Source organism: Rhododendron vialii, chromosome 4a (genome assembly GCF_030253575.1).
Source record: "Rhododendron vialii isolate Sample 1 chromosome 4a, ASM3025357v1".
Taxonomy (NCBI): Eukaryota; Viridiplantae; Streptophyta; class Magnoliopsida; order Ericales; family Ericaceae; genus Rhododendron; species Rhododendron vialii.
The window spans coordinates 18,891,332-18,914,570 of NC_080560.1; the positions used below are offsets into that span (position 1 = coordinate 18,891,332).

The following is a 23,239-nucleotide window of genomic DNA, read 5'->3' on the forward strand; positions in this document are numbered from 1 at the left end:
TAATACTAGTGCTTACCCGTGCCTACGGCACTATCCACCCTTTGATGGCATTTTTGTAATATATTTGTAAGAGTGTGGATGTTTTCTTAAGAGAGTTGGAGAGCACACATCAGCCATTGAATTAAATGAATCTCAAACCTTCTTTCAACTTGTGTTTGTATGGTCCCCACACTCTTGTGTTTTATTAGGTAGATGCATGTCTTGTTTTTCCATAATTATATTGATATTTTCTATATATACATGTTAACCAAGCATGATTTTGAAAAATTAAATCTCCTATGAATTAGAAAATTCAAAAGAATCAAAATTAATCGTGTCATTTCACGTCATTTTGGGTTAACGTGTTGAACTGTTGATACTAAAAATTAAACAGTTATCTGTGTCGTTATCAAGTTACGTGAGACAAGTCCATGTTTGGCCCATTTCATTGTCGTGTTGGGAGGTCGTGCCATACTTGTGTTTGGTCAAAAGTGGTTGACGAGTTATGTCCGGATTTCCACTCCTAAAACTCTCTATTACACTTGCATTCTATAGAGCTAGAGCTGTGCACAGTTCGGACCGGACCAGATTACTAAGAATTCAATTCTAATCTACGAGTCACGATTTTTAAAAAATACTTCTGTGTCCGGATCAAAAGTCTCACGATGCAATTTCAATCCAATCCGTGAGTCAAGGATCTGTCTTGGTTTTATCCACGGACTATGTAAAGCAAACCTTACTACTTGATTTTCCAGAGTCTAATAAAACCAAATCTGCATACATTAGTAACATTACAGCAAAAATAGCAGCAACCTAACTACGTAAGTTTATCCAGGTTCCAGATTCTAGGCAATTGCATTACATCCAATATTTCATTTCACATTCCAGGTTCCAAAGTTCTAACTATATATCCAAGCAAAAAAGGAAAAAAAAGTATTATCCAAGCATTACATCAAAGAAACCAAATAATTTATATTGATACACTGTATTGTTAAATAGTTAAAAATAATTTGTAGAAATAGGTAAATTTATAATTATTTACTATATGTTGCATATTTATTATTTGTTTTATTATTTATAAATATCTCACGGTCCGGTTTGGTTAATCCATGATTTCAAAATAAAAATATGTGGACCGATTCGTATCTCACGGTTTTCTAATTTTGAATCCGAGTCCAGATGGCCATTAATTCATGGACAAAATTCAAAACATATGGATCGGTTCGGTCTGGACCAGTTTCACGGTTCACTAGATTTTTTGTGCAGTCATATAAAAAACTACTCTTTCTTTATTCTTTTTATCATTCTATTTAAGTTTTTTCTTTTTCTTTTTATTTTTTACTATGTATTTAGATGACAGACTCATATTACAAAAGGCTATACTTAAATAGTAGTATAACTATAGCACTTTATTCCAATGGTTATTTTTATAACAACTATACTACTAATATTTAGTACATGGCCACTCCTTCCATTCTAAACTTTTCACTCATTACGAAGAATAGTAATATTTTATATAAAAAACTAGAGTACTTTCATATAAAAAAAAATTGAAAGTGGTTTTTTAAGGTACGAAAAAATATCATAAATTTTTTACGCGGAATTGCTTCAACATTTTTCAATTATACACGAAAAATATTATTTTACATTATGTGAGGAAAATTTAGAGGTAAAGTAGCGTGAGAGATGCGGATGCTCTTATGTGAAATTTTATACAATAAGTCTAGGTACACTACACTAAACCACTACATCATCCACTACATTTTTTATGGGGCTCATTTCAGGTCCCACAAAAAATACAAAAAAATATCCATAAATTCTAAAATAATATTTTAGAGGGGCCTGTAAAAAATCACCTCTAACAGATATCGGTAAGTATTATTTCTAGATTTGTAGGAGCGAAAATGCTAAACTGTGCAGTTTTGGACGTACAAACCCAGAAATAATATTTACCGATATCCATTAGAGCTGATTTTTTACAGGGCCTCATAAAACATTATTTTAAAATTTTTGGATATTTTTTTGTATTTTTTTGAAATCTTGAGTGGACTCCACAAAAAATGTAGTGGATGATGTAATGGTTTGGTATAGTGTACGTAGCATCTCTCAATTTTATATGTTTTAGTTTAATTTTGCTTTGGAAGATGTTCACATTTGGATACCGAAGCAAGCTAGTTACCAAAACAACTGAGGTCAATCCCTATACCCGGCCCATATATACAACTGCTTCCTGTCGATTCATGCAAGAAAGACCTTTTGACTCCCAATAACTAATTGGTTAGCATTTAATTGCCTATGACTCACATTTTAAAATTTGACTTTTTCTCTATTTCCTTAATGGTTATTGTCAGTATGGATTTAACATGCAGAAAAATCAATTAAAGATCTGATCAACGGTAGTAGTATTTGAAACGGTGTTCAATTGCCACCTTCAACCCAATGGTAGAGTACTCAATGCAAGAGTGTATTAAGGGTCATCAACCATCAGAACCTTCAGGGTTCCAGAATTAGTCGAGGTACGCACAAACTAGTCTGGACATTCGGATATCTCAAAAAAAAAAAAAAAAAACTTACTAAATTATGTTACTAATCCTTAATTTGGATCGTTAAGAGTTATCTCTGAATTCCATCTCAAGCAATGATTTGCACACAGTTCGACACCCATATGTATCGAACGATTTTCTGGAATTGTGTTCTAAAGTTGTATGCGTAGAGTTTTCCATCTCTGATAACCCCAATTTACTTTTGCGTGCATGGTGAAAAGAGTCATTCATAACAAGGTAATCACTAATTAAACACTGAAGTCTTTTTAAACTAGCTATGCGATGAAAATTTGAGGAATATGAGTTATTTTCTTAATTAAAATCGTTATACAAAATTTTCTTCCTGCTCTTGTTGCCCTTTCAAGTAAATTCTACTGTAGTTTTGTCCGTGAAGACACGTATGTGATGACTCCAAGAGGATTTGAATCCCATCTACTGAGGGTACTGTTCCTAACATTAACTATATGCTGAAATAAAGATATATATAGTTGACCAAAAGACATAAATACACCTCATGGAAGTAAGATAGAAATCACTGGAGGTTGGCCGGATCTGTTCAATCGTCAATGCCTGAGAATCTGAGACTCCGTGGTTTGATACCTCGTAGGTGCATGTTGTTATTGTCAACTGTTAGTGAGACAGTCTTTATAGTGGTGGGGCCAAGATTTTACGCTCAGTACTGGTGGGCCGGTTTGATGGACATAGATTTTTTAACGGAACATATATTTATTATATCATAAATTTTTTATTTTCCAATAAATTGCATTTGTGCATTGAAATGATTATAGCCTAATGCAATCAAACTATACTAATCATTTTTATTTTTTTTCTTTAGATTACTCCAACTGACATGTGCTTATTTTTTATTGCTAAAGTGCATGTAAACTGAAAAACTAACACCACTCAACCACCGGAATACTAGTTAGATCCAGTAGTGGAGCTTAACTAACAGTTAGCCTTCTGATGCAGACAATCATTGGTGATGGAGTTTTTAGCCAGCCCGCCCACATTGATCGATATCGAATCCTGGCACATATCCAGGAATCTAATCTGATTTCATTGGGACAAGTAACAATACTATTGGTTAATTCGAGCCATTCTTGATCGATCGAAATAGTTTCTAATCTATGTGGGGATCGAGGGTATATAGCAAAAGCATCATCTTTTGGATCTAGTACTCGCTTTACGATTAATACAGGGCATTTTTGCTGGCACATAAAAACACATTTCCTCAGAAAATTAATGAGTGCTAGCTCATGTTCACTAAATTAAATTCTACTTCCCACTACGTCCCGATGTGAACTTGGATTGCATGACCTATTGATTTTTATATATATTTTTTGCACTTTTCCAACAATTTCTTTTGATACCTTGGTATCAGACCTAGTTGACTGACTAATCTGAAGGACTATCTCATTGTAAACTTATAGAGATCCCAATTAAAGTCAACCTATGAACCGACACATCAAAGAAATTGACGGCAGGCCGGGCAGCCTTTGTTGGTTGCCAGATGGCTGGCTGTTATAGGTGCTAACAAGCATGCACATGAAACATCACCTTCTATAGGAAGGTTGTTACTATATATATATATATATATATATATATATATATATTCAACAAACGAAAGAGTAAAAAGAAAGAAACTAATTAATAGACTTGCATGCAGAATATATATGCATATACTTGCATGTTTCACTATGTATATGGACAAGAATTGTGTTTTCTTCATAATTTGGGACCGATCCTAGCTACCATCAGCAACCTCAGGTTGCGTGGTTGCATCGTAAATCAGGGTCTCCTTCAATTCCCCATTGTTTGGCATATATTTTCGGCTATGATGAGGGTGGCCCAAAGAATCTTAATCTCGATCAGTAGTGAGAGTTGAAGTAATTTTGTTATTTATATGTTAATTCCCTACAAAATGGGAAATTTGAACCAAATGAAGTCTTCGCACATGCATGCAATGTTCAGCAGTCGTTTGTCCCTTTGGTTAATACGAGATACAGAAGAGTACTTTTTGTGAAATTAAGCAAAGTGACGAGAATTTGAAAGGCAAGCAGCAGCACTTGGTTTTTGATTTGAGGAGTGCTAGGAACAAAGAAAATAGGCAAAGAATTGACCCTTAAAGTGTACATGAACGGCTCAGATTCAGTGTGCCGTGCATCTGAGCCGTTCATGTACACTTTAAAGGTCAATTCTTTGCCCATTTTCTTTGTACTTAGCATTTCTTTTTTGATCTCTACTTATTCGTCAGATTGATCAGCTCCTCTCATTTCGAGGGCAGAGGGTAATTTTATTAGTATACACTAAACAACATTATCACATCACCTAAGTACCTGAATTATTTCGAATTCCAAAGTGAGGCTTACAGTTTTTTGCCTTTTTCTTTTGATCATTTGTGTCCTCTTTAGAATCAAGGATTCATGTGCACCTAGTTTTCTTTTCTTCTTTTCTTCATTTTTTTTTTTTGAAGTTGGAGAATCCATGTGCACCTTACACAAATATGTTTTTTTGCAGCTGACATACTTGGGGATTGGTAAACCAATGAAAATTACATTTTACATCGGAGAATCGATTATATAATAAAAAGTCAATGACATATTACCTCAAAAGTACACTCAATTAGCGCAACTAATACATGTTAACCACTTTCATGGATGGGTACAATGAAAACGGGATTTAATTTAAGTCAAATAGAGACTACGCGCAACAATCACAAAGTCAACCCCCTTAGCAAACCGACCAAATTTTGACTTTGCATAAAAACAATCATGTCAAATACACAACAACGTGCAACAGTCACAAAGTCAACCACCTTACAAAACCAAATAAGACGTTGACATTGCCAAAAGGAATCAAATCAAATCTACGTGGAACAATGACACTGTCAACCACCTAATTAAAGCTATCAAAGTTTGACTTTGCATTCATTTATTGACCACAGAACCTCCCAACTGAGAGTGTGCATAGGTACGTGCCACAGGAGGAGCTACCCAAAGAGCTTCGCCTGTTATGTGTGTGGCCCGTGATTTGTTGATCTGCAATCCTCCTCCATTGGCTCGCGGTTTTCTAGTCTTCTCGCCCAGTCCTGCACAGTGAACGCACGACTAAGACCTGGCCGGGGTTGCCCGACAAGGCCCTCCGGCGAGAGGATGAGAATATGCAGAGAATCAAGTGAGAATTTAGGGTTTTGAGATAGCGTAGTGTGTACCTCTACTCTGGGGTACCTCCTTCAATATTTATAGGGCCTTCTTGACTTGCTCTGCAATTACGAGCATGTGCCTTGCACGGATTAGGTGACATCGCCCTGACATCACTAAATAAATCTGGAAACCACTTTTGGGTGTGAGCTGGCAGCCCCCATGTGCTCCCATCGTTATCTCTTAGCATAACCGCTTCGTCACGTGGGAGAGCACATGACTCAGCAGGTGGCTGAGCCCATGGCTTACCGACCCAAGCGGACGATACGAGGTAAGAGAACCAATGGAACCATCATGCCGGGGGTGGCTGAGCTTGAAGAGTCTAGTAAACGGTAGCCGCGGTCGAGAGTTTACTTCTTCAGGAGCCGAGCTTGATTGAGCCATCTGTGTCGTAATCTTCCAAATAGCCGAGCTTGATCTCGGCATGCTCCATGACGGACTTGGACCGTTAGATTCGGTGTACTACAATAGCCCCTCAATTTTTGCCGACGCCGAGCGCGTGGTGGAGATTGAAGAAGAGCTTGACCGGATCTTACTTTGTCCGAACGCGAACCATAGCGGATGGTTTAAAATTTTGGCCGAGCTCGACTTATTTCTTCGGCATCCGTTGTGGACAGGCTCCAATCGGGGGTTACCAGGTGTTGCTTCATGGTTCAGTACGGCTAATGAGGGAACGGCTGGCACGCATGAAAACCTGCAAGGCCACTCCATCGTTGCCACGTGTCGAGCATTGAATGGCTGTCAGTTTGGCAGTGCAGCATTTGGGCGGGAACTTCGAAACCCTAGGTCTTGCCCTATATAAAGGAGGACGTGAGGAGAGAGAGAGTTTACAACTTCCTTCTCTCTCTAGACCTCCATTGCAGAGCTTCGTCCTCCGCCCGTTCAACTCCCAATCCTGATTTCTTCCTTGAACCACCATCAAATCATCCAGAAAACTTCAGGTATGCTTCGATTCCTGTTACTCTTTTGTTTTCTTCAGTTTTTATGCACTTCCTTCTTCGTTTTTGGGATTTTTTTAGGGCTTTCTGTTCTATATGAACAGTACGTTGCTGGGGATGAGCAATCTGTTCATCTCCATCTTCAACCTGTTCTTCCGAGCCCCAGCCAAGGCCAAAGTTGGCTTTTGTCCGATGCTGAGTCCACTAGCCGTGCCTGCAAACCAAGACATCAGTACTCGCCGAGCTTGAGTCTATAGGGTACAATATGGGTGGGCCAGTAGGGTAGCCGAGTATAGGAGAATCCTCGTCCTTTGCAGACGATAAGATTTCTCACTTCTTTTCCTTCTTTTTTGTTTGTGCTAATAGGCCTGGCTCACCCGGTTATAGATATTTCTTCCGACTCCGAAAGCTCAGGGGACGACTCTTGAGACTTGATAATTCGAGAGTACTTGGAAAGGCACAGGAGCCGACGACAAACTTCCTCGATAGCCTCCAATATGTCAGACGATTCTCAGGACTCAAATGTCGAGCGTGATTATGAGTACGCTGATGACGAATTTCTTATCGAACCTGAGATTTCTTTGTCAAAATCTACACATTCCGAGGCCGAGCCCCAGCTTGGGCCAGAGGCCAAATCCAGATTTCGTTCTCAGGCCGAGACTTCAACTTCGGCCCGATCGAACCTTAATGGGGCCCCTTCCGAGGATAGGGAGGTCACTGACCTCTACGAAAGGGGTCAGGTTTGTCCCTACGCCTATTTCTTTTGTGGGGAGCAAGGTGAATACGAGAAGTTTGGCCGAGACTACAATGTCCCTAATGACGTTGTTATCTGCCAGGTAGGTAGCAACCATATTAAGGACAAGAGAGAGCACCACCCCGAGCACATCATAGTGCCACTGATGGCAATTTGCGAAGCCGGGCTTCGGTTCCCACTCCACCCATTTTTAAGGGAACTGTTGGCCCGGTTTAGCATTGTCCCACATTATTTTGCAATCAACAGCTACAGGATTGTGATGTCCGTGATTGCCTTGAAAGAACTGCACGACCTTCAGTTAACTGTTGCCGACCTCTTTCATACTTATATTATGTCCAGGCACGGTCAGACCGAACGTAGGTACTTGTCAACGCGTTGAGATAAGGAGCCCTTAATAGATGGATTGCCCGATACTGACAAATGGGCAAACTTCTACGTCGAGGTCAGTGGTAACTTCGAGTTCGGTGATCAGGTTAACCGTAGGCACAGTGTTCCAAAGGTTAAAGTCTTCAGAGGTAGCACGATCTCTCAGAACTTGCCGAACGTGAAGTATCATATTGTTTTTCTAATTCTCTTTTTTTTTTTTTTTTATAGATCACCGAGCTATAACGAAGACTCAACAATCGTTGTCTGTCGAGAAGCATGTAGAAATCCTCCGATCGCAGATCTGTAGGGACGCGCCGACGCTACTCAGTTACGTTCCTTCTTACAAGGGAAAACTCAAGAGGAGGGAGAGAGGAGCCGGGTCGAGCAAGAAGGCTACTGGACAGAAGAGGGACTCAAAGGAAACTATAGTTGGTAAGCGTTTGAAGCTGAGCGTGGGAGAAAAGGAACCGAGGGTGAAATTCCCCACGTTTAGGAAGCCGGCCGAATTCTGGTTCCGTGAGAGCCAACCGTCTGAGTGTCTAGGTATAAGTGTTCCCCTTCAAACACTTATTCCCGAGTTTGGAGACGAGATGGGAAGAAGGAACGTCGTTTGAGTTAACATTAGGGACGGCGTAGTGGTTCGGAAAAAGGAGTCTAATGCGTCCGAGCCCGTTGAGAAGAGACAAAAAATTACACACGATTTCTTTCCAACTAAGCCGCCGACTCCACACCCGACTGACAAGGAGAGGACCGAATCGTCGGCTGCTGGTGGTTCGAGGGCGGTTCAGAAGTCTGCGGATTTGGCTGGACTGTTTGCTGTTCAGGAGTTTGCCCCCCTGCTTACCACGGCCGAGGGCAGAGTGGTTTCTGTACAGGATAGTGTCAAGCTGGAGCCTGGTTTGGCCGTTGCGATGCTTCAAGGTCTGGCTTTACCGAACGACATGTAGAAGATACCAAAAGACCTTCAGCCGAGCCTGATGCACGCGAGTGCGTACCTTGTTCAGGTACATCCTGATTTCTCAGAAACTTTGTTTGGGTTTGTTTCCGAGCTTGATTGATTTTTTTGTATTTTATCTTTCTTTGTTTTACAGGCTGGGCAAGCTTTGCTTCAAGCTTCGAACAAAGCTGAGCTCGTTACTGCCGAGCGCTCTCGATACCGTGATGATCTCAAGACTGAGTGTGAAAAAGTGAAGTCGTTGAAGGCCAGCTTGAAGGCGGCTAAGGCTCGGGTGGCCGATCTTGAGAAGGAGAGAGACGAAGCTGCTGAAAAAACCAAAAAGGTTGAGCGTGACCTTGCCAAGGTTCTGAGGAGGGAGAAGAGGAAGATGAAGGAAGTTGATGAGAAGGCATATCAGGTCGGCTTTGACCGAGCTGAGGCTGAGTATATGCGAGATGCTCGGAAGATGGTTAACGAGGCTGTGGAGTTGAGGGTGCCTGTGACTTACAGGAAGGGTTATAAAGATGGCGTGGCTGCTGCCGCCAACGCTCTACAGCTGGAGCCTGACTCGAATCTGTATAAGTTGATTCCAGCACCTGCTGTTCCCGACCTCTTTCTCCCATACACCGAAGAGGAGTGCGCACCACTTCCACCTGAGGAATTCCCTGAGAGTGATGATGATGTTGAAGATGTTTCTGGGGACGATGCCGATCGTGGAGATGGACCCGTTGGGAAGGAGTCTTGAGAGGTCGGGAATGAAAAGGCGGCCGAGGATGCTGAGCGCGAGCCAATGAATGTTGATGCAAATGCTGAGGTTGGAGCTGATGCTCTTGGGGCTGATGCTGCTGAGGATGCTGCCCAAGTTTAAGGGGCTGATTTACACTATTCTTTTGTTTTTGTTTTTGAACTTTGGACTTGTAATTTTTGCTAGACTGGGCGGCTCCGAGCTTGGAGTTTACCGTACCAGGAGTAATGTTTTGTGGGGGTTTGGTGCTGAACGATATACTACGCTGTATTTCCCAACTTATGAATTTTCTTCAACGCTTGTTTCCTTTGAGCAAATGGCATGGTTTCATATTTGCACTTGTTGTAGTTTTGTCGATCTTGATTGATCTGGTCTATTTCTTGGGCAAATTTTTGAAGATTTTGCTATTTGGATGGTGGTTACTCATAGCCCCCACTTTGGTCTGGATTTGGTTGGGGAAGCGAATGTTGGCCAAAGTAGAATTAGCTTTGATAATAGGTTGGTGCCGAGCCTTTGTTGTCATAGGCTTGTACGTGAGACTTAGTTTTTAGGAAACATGAAAGTTGAATAGGTGCTTCCTAACCGTGGTTGGGGCTCGGCAGAATGGTGTTAGCTCCTCGCCAAGGTTTTAGAAAGTGGATGTTGTTAAATGCTCGTGGGAGGTTTTCTCACTGAACCGTTATTATAACCGCGTATTGGCCGACCTTGTTGTCTTGGCAAGTCGAACCGAAGCCTAAATTTTAGTTGTGTGTCTTAGGCTTGGTAAACCATATGTCCGGTTTTTGCTTCTTTGGGCAGTTATAGTGGCCGAAGCAGGGGCGTAAAGCCGTTTGCGGATGTGACCGAAGTCAACGTTTGTGGTTGTCGGAGTATGCCGAGTGTAGTTTCATAAGAAGGAAGACAGGTAAAAATTTGTAGAAGACATCAATTGCCAAACAAGATACTTCTTTTACTTGGGAAACGTGAAATACAAGTTGAATGTAAAGATGTTGGCCGAAGCCAATAATAAAGAAATTGACGTTGTTGTGGCCGAAGCCAATTTTGTCATAAAAAAGCTTAAGAAGATAAAAAGCGGGATAGTTAGTGGCCGAAAATGAGGCGCACTGTTAGGATTTTTTCATTACATGTATGCCTTCTTTAAATTCTGTGCATTCCAGGGGTTGGTAAGAACTTTCCCAGTCATGTCCTCTAGTATGTAAGCACCTTCACCAGCGATTTTGACAACACGAAAGGGGCTCTCCCAGTTGGGTTTGAATTTTTGCTTCTTGCTAGCTTGCACCACTTTTCGCCAAACCAAGTCGTCTGGTTTGAAGGTCTTGGTTCAAACACTTCGGTTGTAGCCTCTTGCCACTTGTTGTTGGTACTCGGCGAGCTTTAGCTAAGCGTCGTCACGCTTTTCTTCTGCCAAGATCAGTTCCTGTTCTAGGGCTTCTGCATTAGTCTTTGGATCGAAGTTCTCTGTTCTCAGAGTGGGAAACTTGGATTTCTAGTGGGATTACCGCCTCCATGCCGAATGCCATTGAAAAGGGCATTTGGCCTGTTGAGCGCCCGGGGGTAGAACGGTAAGCCCAAAGAACACGTGGTAGTTCCTTTGCCCATTTTCTTCTCTTGGAGTTTAACCGACGCTTGATCCCGGCGCAAACGGTCTTGTTTGTTGCTTCGGCTTGTCCATTCCCTTGGGGGTATGCTGGAGTAGAGTTGAAGAAGCGTATCCCAAATTTGGCACAGAGGCTAGTGTGGTCTTTACCGACGAATTGGCTTTCGTTGTCTGATACGATGGCATAAGGGACTCCAAACCTTGTAACAATGTTTCGCTAGACAAATTTGCGAACGTCAGCATCTGTGATTGTCACAAGAGGCTCGACCTCTACCCATTTTGAGAAGTAGTCTGTTGCGGTGATTAGGAACTTGAATCCTCCTGGAGCTGTTGGCAGTTTTCCGACAATATTGAGCCCCCATTGTGCAAAGGGCCAAGGACTGGTGATAGGGGAGAGGTTCTGGGCAGGTTGCTTTGGTATGGGAGAAAAAAGTTGGCATGGTCGGCATTTGCGAACTGTGTTTTCACAGTCTTTCTTCATGTTCTTCCAAAAGTATCCGTGACTCAATGCTCGTTGGCAAAGTGAACGGCTGCTGGAGTGGCAGCCACAACTCCCTGAGTGAAGTTCGGCGAGAATCTCGGGAACTTGGGTTGGGTGGACCACGAGGAGATATGGGCCGGAGATAGATTTCCTGTAGAGTTGGCCGCTTTCAGAGAGCCAGTAGTAAGCGGCTTTGTTCCTGATGCGATAAGCTTCCTTCTTGTCTGCCAGTAGAGTATCATGTTTGAGAAACACAATGATCTCGTCCATCCAGCTTGGGCCGAGTTCAACATTGAGAACCTTTGGAGTGGCATCAAAGCTCGGGTGGTCGATGTTGCCAAAGCTGATTGTCCGAAATTCGGAGGCTTTAGAAGCCGAGGCAAGGCCAGCGAGTGCGTCGGCGTGCGCATTGTGTTCGCGGTTGATCTGTTCGATTTTGAAATTGTGGAAGTGGGGGATTAGTTCGGCTACGGTTGCCTGGTATTTTGACATCCGCGGATCCCGGGCCTCATAGTCTCCCAGTACTTGGTTAACTATGAGTTGGGAGTCACAGTAAACGACAAGGTTGGAGATTTCCATCGCAACTGCAGAGCGTAAGCCAGCTAGGAGGGCTTCATATTCAGTTTCGTTATTGGTGGCGAGGAATTCGATGCTGATAGCGCTTTCGTGTAGTGTTCTACAGGGGGAGACTAAGATGACCCCGGCCCCTGCTCCGTTGCTGTTAGATGCTCCGTCAACATGTAGACGCCAGATGTCACCTTGGAAAAGGTGCCAAGGTTTCGGCGACAATTGATGCTCGGTGATGGTTTGTGTTGGGATTGGTGTGTTGAGAAGTTCAGTATCTTCCGGAATAAGCTCAGCAATAAAGTTAGCACGAACCTGGCCTTTGATTGCCGTTCATGGTTCGAAATGGATATCAAAGTTTGCTAGCTCTACTGCCCACTTAGAGACCCTGTTAGATAGATCAGCTTTTCGAAAGAGGCTCTTGAGGGTGTGTTCTGTTAAGACGACGATGGGGTGCGATTGGAAGTAGGGTAGGAGTTTCCTAGCCGCTGAAATGAGAGGAAGGGCTAACTTTTCAAGTGGTAGGTAATGAGTTTGAGCTGGAAAGAGTGTTTTGCTTGTGAAGTAGATTGGCATGTCATCGGTGCCTTCCCGCCATACAAGTGCAGAACTAGTTGCGTGGGCGGACATGGCGAGATAAAGATATAAAGTTTCGAACTCCTTGGGTTTCACCAATAGCGGGGCCGAGTTTAAGTATTCTTTGAGTTCGGCCAAAGCGGAGTCACAATCCGAGGTCCACTCAAAGCTGCGTCGACTTTTTCCCTTCAAGGCATGGAAGAATGCGTGGCACTTGTCTGAGGATTTGCTGATGAATCGGTTTAGAGCCGCTGCCATCCCAGTGAGCCTTTGTACTTCCTTGATTGTCCTTGGTGGGTGCAAATCTTTAACAGCCTTTATTTGGTTAGGGTCGGCCTTAATACTTCTTCGAGTGACCATGTGTCCGAGGAATTTTCCAGTGCTCACCCCGAATGCTCATTTTTCAGGATTCAGCCGTAGCTTGTGTAGTTTGAGGATTTCGAAGACTTTTGCCAAGTCTCGTAGGTGGTTGGATTCCTTCTTGCTTTTTACGACCAGGTCATCGATGTAAGCTTCCACGGTGTGGCTGATTTGTTTTTGCAACATCTTGAATATTGCTCTGTTGAACATTGCGCCTGAATTCTTGAGCCCAAAGGGCATGACGCGGTAGCAGAAGATACCATATGGTGTGATGAAAGCAGTTTTCTCCATGTCGTCGGGGTCCATGGCAATTTGGTGGTAGCCACGGTAGGCGTCCAGAAAGCTTAGCCGAGCATGGCCTGCCGTTGCGTCCATAAGTTGATCAATCTTCAGGAGTGGAAACCAATCCTTTGGACAAGCGTCGTTGAGATTGGTATAATCCACCTAGACTCGCCATTTGCCGTTTTTCTTTTTAACGACCACTGTGTTGGACAACCACGTTGGATATTGTACTTTTTGGATGGCGTTGGCTTCCAGCAGACGTTTGACTTCTTCGACAACGGCGTCGGCGTGTTCGGCTGCGGAACGCCGTGCCTTCTGGATGACAGGTTTAGTTTCTTTCTTGATGTTGAGAGAGTGATTGATGAAATTGGGATCGACCCCCGTCATTTCGTTGGGGGTCCAGGTAAAAACTTCTATATTTGTCTTGAGGTATTGGTACATTTCTTCGCGGTCGGCCTCGCTGATGGAAGAGCTGATTAAGAAGAATCGGGAGCCATCCTCGTTGATTGGCATTTGGACGAGGTCTTCTTCTGCTTTGTCTTCGGCTTGCTGGCCGACGTCATCGATCATGGTGATGTTTGGAATTTCGACCCATTGCACTTGCTTGGCTTTGGTGGAATTGTGGACGGCTGAGACGTAGCATTTTTTGGAGGCTATTTGGTCGCCTCGAAGATCTTTCTATCTCCCATTGATGCCGATGAAGCGAACGACCTGGTGGTAGGTTGAGGCGATCGCTTGCATGCCGTGTAGCCATGTTCGGCCAAGAATTGCGTTGTATGGGCTCGGTACGTTGACGACGATGAACTCGACGCGCAACATTTTCGAGCCAACGACGACTGGCAGGAAGATTCGACCAAACGGCCAAACGGGTGCTCCGCTGAATCCGATGAGGGGTACTTCGGTGGGTTGCAAAGCTGATTCTGGGAGATCAAGTTTTTTGAATAGGTCATAGTAAATGACCTCCGCCGAGCTTCCCTGATCGATTAAAACGCGCTTGACATCATGTATCCCAATTTGAACTATTACGAGGAGGTTACGACGAGGGCGTCAGAGTGTGGTGTTTGCACACGTTCGAGATCGTGCTCGGTGAAAGTAATTGTCCATTTGGGTGACTCTTCTGGTCGTGGTCGTTTGGATCCAGGTCCTACTGCGAGTACCTGCTTGGAAGTGGACACGCGATTGAGGTCAACCTGAAGATTGGTTTCAAATTCCTTTGTTACGGGGCCGTGGATAACGTGTATCGTCGGTCGCAGTTCATTTGGGTTGGGATTCCCAACAGGCGGACGGGTGGGTGTTTTGGCTTGATCGATGTACTGATCGAGATGGCCTTATGCTGCCAGATGCTCTAATAGGGCTTTGTATGGTGCGCATGCGGTTGTGTAATGACTGAGCTCATTGTGGTATGAGCACTTCTTTCGTGGGTTCTGATCTACTTGGCCAGTGTCTGTGCCCAGCTTTCCTGTTGGCCATTCGAACCATGGTTGCCTCATGATTTTCTTCAAGAAAGACCAGATGGGTTCTTTGAAGTATGTGGTTTTGGCCACATAGTCATGTACCTTCAGCTGGCGCTTCTTTCCTTCCTTGATGTTGTGGACAAGTTTCTTCGGCTGAGGCTGCTGCGTTGCGACTGGTGCTGTCAGCTGAGGTGTGATCGTTGTAGAATTTGTTAGTCCTTGAGCCGCACGATCCGCGTAGAATTCTTCAAGGGCGCAGAATCTTTCCACGATGCGCATCAACTCGCCCATGCCATGGGGTGGGCGGATAGCAAGTTGGTCCAAAATCTTGCTGTTAATTTCCAAGCCATTTTTGAAGGTTCTTATGGCCCAGTACTCATCGATACCAGGAATTTCGTTGAACAGTTGCCAGTATCGTTCGGCGTACTGACGGAGAGTTTCAGATGGGAGTTTCTGCATTTGGGACAATGACACAGGCTCCTTGGCCATCCTGTTGCTTGTGATGAAACGGGTGTTGAAAGCGCGTTCAAGGTCGGCTAGGTTCCGTATGGATCCGGCGGGCAATTTGTTGAACCACTGGAGTCCAAGGGAGCCGAGGCTGGAGGGGAATGCTTAGCATTTGATTTCGTCCTTTGTGGTGCATAGCTCAATGGTTTGACGGAAGTGAATTAGGTGGGTGTAGCCTTCGCATGTGGTAGGATCGAACTTTGTAAACTTTGGTAGGTAGAAGTTGGGTTCGGTCGTCGTGTTGATTATGTGGGGTGTGAAGGGAGAAACGCCGAGATCCTTCAGCTGTCGCTCAAAACCAAGGCGTGGTGGCTTGCCGTGCTCATCCGTCTTTGTTCTCTTGGAGTCTCTGTCCGGGGACTTTTCACGGTTTCGATGCCGGAGTTTGTCTCGTAAATCTGTTGTCACCCGGTGATGTCCGTCGACCGTCTTTCCTCCGTCCTTACGGGATTTGGTTTCGTTGTTCGGCTCTTCAATGCGCACGCCTTTTCCGTTCCATCGAGCCTAGTTGCTATTGTCGAAATTTTCTGCCGGGATTTCCCCGAGACGTTCAGATACGTGGCGTCTGGTCTCCACGGAATCTCGGCTACAGTGGGAAACCGTTGTGCGAGAGAATTCTGCGCGACCAGTCAAGTATGTGCTTGTAAACGACGGTATCCCTAGTGTTGGTTCGATTGTGGTGGCTCTTTGAGCGGTGTGTTCCAGATGTCGTGTGTCGCTTGTAAAGTATGATCTCCCTCGCATCACTTGGATCTGGTAGGATGCCAAGGCGGTCCTTGACGGAGCCGCGGTGGTCGATTTCGTGAGGACATTCTTGTGGCAGTGGTGGGGGTGGTGTTTGCTTTCGTCGCCTCCCACTTCTGCCTCCCACCGATCTAGATGCAGCGGGAGCGACGTCTCGCTGCATCTGTTGTTTCATTTGGGCAATTTCCGCTCTCAGAGTTGTCAGCTCGTTGTCCCTATCTTTGTCGCGACGTTGTAACAAGCGGATGTAGGCCGTTGTTACGTCGTCTGCCACTGGGGAGAGGCCTAAACTTGGGGGAAGTGAAATGGACATGTGCCTCTCTGAAAACGGTGGAAGGATTGTGTTTCCATTGGCGTCTTTGGCCCCTGAGACGGTGACGTCTGCCAGATCTCCGCCCATGGTAATTGAAGCTGTAGTGGTTGTTTAAAGGAGGAGGGTGGGCTGAAGGAGGTTCGAGCCGTTTTGGATCAGAAGTTTAGTTTCACGTCGGGTTCACCAATTGTGTGGCCCGTGATTTGTTGACCTGCAATCCTCCTCCATTGGCTCGCAGTTTTCTAGTCTTCTCACCCAGTCCTGCACAGTGAACGCACGACTAAGACCTGGCCGGGGTTGCCTGGCAAGGCCCTCCGGCGAGAGGATGAGAATATGCAAAGAATCAAGTGAGAATTTAGGGTTTTGATATAGCGTAGTGTGTACCTCTACTCTGGGGGTACCTCCTTCAATATTTATAGGGCCTTCTTGACTTGCTCTGCAAGTATGAGCATGTGCCTTGCACGGATTAGGTGACGTCGCCTTGACATCACTAAATAGATCTGGAAACCGCTTTGGGTGTGAGCTGGCAGCCCCCATGTGCTCCCATCGTTATCTCTTAGCATAACCGCTTCGTCACGTGGGAGAGCACATGACTCAGCAGGTGGCCGAGCCCATGGCTAACCGACCCAGGCGGACGATACGAGGTAAGAGAACCAATGGAACCATCTTGCCGGGGGTGGCCGAGCTTGAAGAGTCTAGTAAACGGTAGCCGCGGCCGAGAGTTTACTTCTTCAGGAGGGTTGCCGAGGTTGAATGAGCCATCCGTATCGTAATCTTCCAAATAGCCGAGCCTGATCTCGGCATGCTCCATGACGGACTTGGACCGTTAGATTCGGTGTACTACATTATGCATGCTTGTCACAAACTTAATTATTGAACTGTAAAATTAATGTCTTTCTTTTTTTTTCTTTAACATTTTACAATGCTTGGTTCTGCATAACCTTTTCTTGGTTGAAAAACAATTAAATAGCTGATTTGGAAGCATGCGTACGTCTTTTACATGTTGAAGGCGTTAAAAGGTGTTGATAAAAATATTATGGGACGAAAGTCAGTACGCACGTAGGGGCATAAAGGATACTGAGTCTCCACATTTTGGGTCAAATAAAGAGCCTTGTAGTCTTGGTACGTAGGGGCATATTTTCATAGGTTTGTGATATATTCTTTCAATGACTTGTTTTTAGCTTCTTCACATAATTAGATGAAGCTAAAAGCATGCACACAAATAAATATGTGCTTTGCAAAAATAAGAATGAACAAACTTCATCAAGATCGAGATAATGAGAAATTGTCTCTCAAAGTGAAAATATATAATTTTTTTTCGGTACTCAAAGTGGATTGATATTATGTTGGAAGGAGAAAAGTCAGCTCCATCCCACATTGTTCAAAGATGCAAATTAATATATAATATATACTCCGAATGGATACATATAATTAACTCAGGTTGGGCCGTGGCTTAATTAGGTTGGCTAGCTAGCTCTTGTATAGTACAGTAGCTAGTATTTGTTTTTGGGCCTAAAAGCAAGCAAATAGTATTATCTTACGTATCTTTATCTTATCTTACTGTGCTTTAATTTGGGCTATCAAGCATGCACGTACGGCATTGAGATCCCAGAAGATCTGGTTTCCATAAGCAATATCTCTTCAGCTCTATCTCCCATGCACGTTTGCATTATTGCTGCACTGAATAGAGAGATCATTTGTGCAGTTGGAAGGGTCCTGGTTAGTTATTATGTACTAGCTAGTATAAAAGTCTGGCATTCAATACCTTTTTATCAAAAAAATCAATACCCTTTTGACTTTAATTTGCAAGAAAGAGAATCAAATCTCAAATCTACAACTCCTAAAAACTACTAATCAAACTTTGACTTTGCATTTATATATTGACCACATAATCTCCCAACTTAGAGAGTGCGTAGGGACATGAGCCCAAATAGCTTCCCTTTAAACCTGTCATAAAGTTAGTTATCGCACAATTAAGAAATGTCGTCTTCTTTTTTTAATTTTTCCTTTTACAAAAAAATAAAAAATAAAAAATAATGCAGACCATGCGATTTTACATCTTGTATTTTAAAACGTGAGTTCTTCCAAATCCATGGGCATTTGTGTGTCCAATGTGGACGAAGAAAATCACTTGTTCAAAACGCGATATTGATGAACAACACGTGCATATTGAAAATGCGAGTTTAACATTAAATTGTATATATCGGAAAAGTAATTTTGTAAAAAATTTGCATATTCAAAACACGAACCTAGGTTTATTACAATTTCTCCCCCATAACAAGGAATTTACATGCATAATCGATAGTTAGAGGAATATTGAAACAATCGAATTTCCAATATTATATATTAACATAATCCTACTAGGCTACTACAATCACAACAGTGTTTTTTGTCCATCGCTTTGCTTTTTATACTAGTTGAACTTAGAAATTAGAATCATATCGTATCTTATCAGTTGGTTAAGAGTCTTGCATCTCATTAGGAGCTTAGGAGTTCGAGTCTCTCTACCTGCATGTGAGTTTTCTTCTCTTAGGGAGCTTTTCCTTTCTTTATTTCTACCATATAATGGGCTTATTTCTTGTATTAATTGAGTTGCTGGGCTAGGTTATCTCGTAGACTTTTACAGTTGATGTAGTATTTTGATCTTGTACTTTATATCAGATTTAAAAATGATATCTTCTTGACACACACACACAAAAAAAAAAAAAACTGTTGAAGTTATGGTCGGGTAACGAAGCGAAGGTGAAATGGATGAAGACGAAGATGATTCAGAGATGACGAATTGGATAAGATTGATGAGCTGGTTGAAGACGGTAATGGGTTGCAGAAGGAAAAGGTGGGGAATTATGCAGGGGATAACTCCTCTTTAGGTTGCGCCTCCTTTGTGTGTGAGGAGTCTTTCTACTGATGGTGTCCAAGTAATTAAGTTTGGGAAAAATGGATCGCTTTATGGTCCTTTGCCAGACTGAATTCGGTACTCAATTTTGCACATTGATGAAACGGTTTTTGGTCACCTCCGGAGGAGGGGTTCCTCAACCGTCCATCTGATCCTCCAGCGGACGAAACAGCTTTCGGTGGCCTCAGTTTACGACCTGCAATACAGAACAGAAAAGTTATGGGCACCGGCGTGGCTGTCGCCATCACCCCTCCGATGCCTAAGTCAGTCGATCTGCTTTTAGAAGAGAGTATGGACTGAGTATGAGTTCTGTAGTATTTGCATTGCGTACCTTTGTGAGGTGGAGATGTGATCTTTATATAGTCATTTTTGGAGGAATCCCTTGGGACCGGGACTCTTAAGTCTCATCCGCTCGTGAAGGGTATAGATAGGTGTTGGAGTGTCCTCCTCATCTTAGGACTCCCCTGACCCTTATCAGGCTTGAGGAGTCCCTTCACCTTTGGACTCTGCGATTGTTATCAAGGTTAAGAGTCCTTACGGTGTTGGGACCTCTTAGGGTTATCCGTACTTGACGGAAATAGGATGTAGTGTTCTCCTTACCTTGGACTTCTTTGGTCCTTATCAGTTTTAGGAGTTCTCCATGGTGGATGAATCTTTGTGGTTATCCTCTAAGACTCGCGGTCTAATCTCTTCTGATGAGATAAGGTTCTGGTTGTTCTATGAGTCTCGTAGATTGTATGAACTTCTGTTGTGGAATGTTTTATAAGTCTCTGGCTGCAGGTTTGTCATATTTGTCGAGCTCACCTGGTGAGCTGAGCTCGGTATCTTTCTATGAGCTGTGCTCGTGAGTTAGCCTCCATCCTTGGACTGGTTTAATAGAGGCTAGCTATTATAGGCTAGATTCCATGTTCTTGGGACTCTAGCTCGAGCCCTTTGGGCTGTGCTCGTGAGCTCTTTGGTTTGAGCTGACCTTTGCCCTTGGGCTGGTTCACTAAGCTCAGTTCTTCAAACTAAGCTCCATGTCGCTAGGACCCCTACATGGCCCTTCATGTTAAGCTAGGCATCCTGGTCTGGGCTGACCTTGGGAGGTTATTTTATACTTATCATACATATTGTAGATCTCGTACAAATACAGAAAAGTTATTTAAAATCATGTTAATTGGATCAATGTCAATCAGTAAGTGATCTATGTTAGACTTAATCTCACATCGCTCATCTAAGCCACTTAAACTTGATTAATATATTTTAGAGATTACTCCACCTATTTTCAATTGATTTTAGGTAGAAACACTCCAAAAAATTTAACAATCTAAACAGAAAAACAAATCCAATACTAAGAAACATGAACTGCATGCACAGAACTATCAATATTGAAGTGGACACCTACCAGAAGGAGAGAGAAAAAAGGAAATACCATTTTCTTAGGTTCTGTTTGGAAAAGGTTTTTTTTAGTTTTTTTAATTTAGTTTTCGATATTTTTTTGAAACAGACACTATAAACATGTTTGTGTTACTGTTTTTGTTTACAAAATACGTAATCAATTCCATTAGTTTACGAAAATTTTTAGAAACACAAAATTTGCGTTTTAATTTGTTTTGAAAACACTTTTGGTAGCTCAAAAAACAAATAAGCAAAGACTACTATGGTCACGAAACATGATTTTGTATTTTATTTTTTAATAAATAAACAAAAAACTGATAACTTTACCCAACAGAGCCTTAACCGCAGATTATAACCAACGGAAGCAGCTAGCTAGTTAACATGCGGCTTAACTATTCGACACATTCCATGACTAATTGTTTAGGACCCAAGACTTTGCGACTCTTCATTATGCGCACAATTGAGGTATCAATAGCATAATATCTATCCTTGTCAACATCTTCAATTACCTACAAAAAAACACTTTTAGCGAAGATATTTGGTGACGAAATCCAAAATTCGTCACAAAATGATATCTTTTGGCGAGTAAATGAGATTTACTCGTCAAATGACACCATTTTGCGAAGAAACCCATATTTCGTCGCCAAAAAATACCTATTGGTGATGAAATACCAAATACCATTTCCTCGTCTAACGGTACCCTTTGGCAAGGAAAATTGAATTTCATTGCCAAATGGTACCTTTTGGCAACGAAAGAGGAGTTTCGTTGCCAAATTCGAGGCTAATTAGTTTTTAAATTTTGAAGAATTCAATATATTAAAAATAAATACTCTCTCCATCCTTTTTTAAGTGTCTAGCTTCGTAACTTCAATTTATTAATGAAACATTATCATTAAAACTTTCATATCAACTTTTACCCCAATTTTTCTTACTTATCCTCTATGGAAACATCATCATTGCATTTCTACTCATTAACTTTTTAAAATGGAATCTACTTTTAGGGGCAAAAAGAAAAATGTACCAACTTTTGCCCACTAATTTTACAAAATCGAGACTTATTAAGAGACAATTCAAAATGAAATACTGAACTCTAAGAAATAGACGGATTGGACACTTGTTGCCTCTCTCCTTGCTCCTGTTAATCTTTGTAATCATCTTTGAAGATTAATAAAAAAAATTCGCCGTTCAAAAAAATGTATTGAATTTTGCAATATAATCAATGAAATGATAAGTGGCGTAGTGGTGGCAGTGGTAGTTTAGAAACCAGAAATTCCAAGTTCGAGTTTGAGCAACAACAAAGTGAAAATAAATTTTCTAGTTTGGTCGTTAAATTTCATCGCCAAAAGCTTTAGTGACAAATTTTATATTTTCGGAGACGAATTTTATTCGTCATCAAATAATGAATTTTTCGTAGTTAACAACACTCTTCCTTTCATCCACAGGTGGGAGAGGAAGCTCACTCCTAGATACCATGGCAGCTAATTTTGAAGATGAAAGGGCGGTGTCTTCCCACAAGGCCCAGCCCATAACTGTTGGGCCATGTCTGAATCTTGGTGGCGCTAGGAATGTGTTGGCCTTACCTATGGAGTGGCATCAGGTTCCTTATTACATCCCAAATGACCTTTCAGTGCATCCCACTGCCAAGAAGCTCACTCCAAAAAATTTATTAGGAGAATGGTTCGAATTTTGCAGGATCAGGAAGAAAAAAAAAATACTATCAATACAGGCAAAAGGAAGACAAAATTTATTTCTCAAGTCCCTACAAGAAAATGTGGCTTTGCGGCACTAAACAAATGCCGGGAAAAGTAGTCAAAAATGCCGGAAATAGTTTTACCGGCATTTTTAGAAATGCTGTCTAGAAAAGTGTCGGTAGTGCCAAAAAAGTCGGTGAAGATGGAACAAATGCCGGTAAAGGTATGACGCTTGTCACGCTCTCGATTTTAAACTTAAATAAAATAAGTTTACATAAATAAAATCCATTTCCCCCAAAAGGGTTTACCATTTTCCATTCATCAAATTACAATCCCATCTCCACGAGTCTCATAATATTACATGCCTGGCACAATGGTCCTAAAAGCTTAAGTATTTGATAAATAAATAGATAAGGGTTTACAATAATTCTTCAGAAAAGAAATATAATTAAAGTTACAAGTACATTTATCCAAAAGAAGTTTACATGAGGTGTCTAAGTAATTCTTCCAGCCTAACTTTCAAAAGGTTTTCCCATCGATGTATGCATGTACAACACTCCAAGCTATTGCCCCTGATTAGTACCTGAAAATGATGAAGGGTTAAGCTACACTAGCCTAGTAGAAAATTCTACACTAACATTATATGCTCATGAGATGATTGGATGAACAAACAATAGCGAAAGCAAAATAGAATGAACACGACATGTGAAACGATCATAACCACATGAATCTCAGTCCCAAAGTCATTTGTTTCAATCGTACTTTCGCATCAATAACCTTTTAATCCACATCGTATCACAATTCTCTTATCGTCATATGTAGTGAGCCAAAGCTCCTGCAGGCTAGCTAAGGAATCCCGAAACCCCTTGCCAGGCACCTCACCCGTTGATGGGTCCTGAATGTTACGAGCATTTGCTCCTGCCGGGCTAATT

General features: G+C 42.4%; 2 protein-coding genes across 2 annotated transcripts; both read right to left on the minus strand.

Moving 5' to 3' along the window:
• Positions 1-11,276: 11,276 nt before the first annotated feature.
• Positions 11,277-13,040, minus strand: LOC131323773 (uncharacterized). The gene is made up of 3 exons (XM_058355616.1): positions 12,957-13,040; positions 12,492-12,866; positions 11,277-12,419 (listed from the first exon to the last, which is right to left on the minus strand). Exons 1-3 carry the CDS (start codon positions 13,038-13,040, stop codon positions 11,277-11,279), a joined length of 1,602 nt encoding a protein of 533 aa, XP_058211599.1.
• Positions 13,041-14,650: 1,610 nt separating this feature from the next.
• Positions 14,651-15,265, minus strand: LOC131323774 (uncharacterized). The gene has a single exon (XM_058355617.1). It carries the CDS (start codon positions 15,263-15,265, stop codon positions 14,651-14,653), a length of 615 nt encoding a protein of 204 aa, XP_058211600.1.
• Positions 15,266-23,239: the final 7,974 nt, after the last annotated feature.

Coding starts and splice junctions, on each gene's coding strand:
- LOC131323773 (XM_058355616.1), bottom strand. CDS start 13,040: ATGGTCACTCGAAGAAGTATTAAGGCCGACCCTAACCAAATAAAGGCT. Junction 12,867..12,956: donor CACCAAGGACAATCAAGGAA/GTACAAAGGCTC, acceptor CATGCCTTGAAG/GGAAAAAGTCGACGCAGCTT. Junction 12,420..12,491: donor AAGCTGATCTATCTAACAGG/GTCTCTAAGTGG, acceptor ATCAAAGGCCAG/GTTCGTGCTAACTTTATTGC.
- LOC131323774 (XM_058355617.1), bottom strand. CDS start 15,265: ATGGCCAAGGAGCCTGTGTCATTGTCCCAAATGCAGAAACTCCCATCT.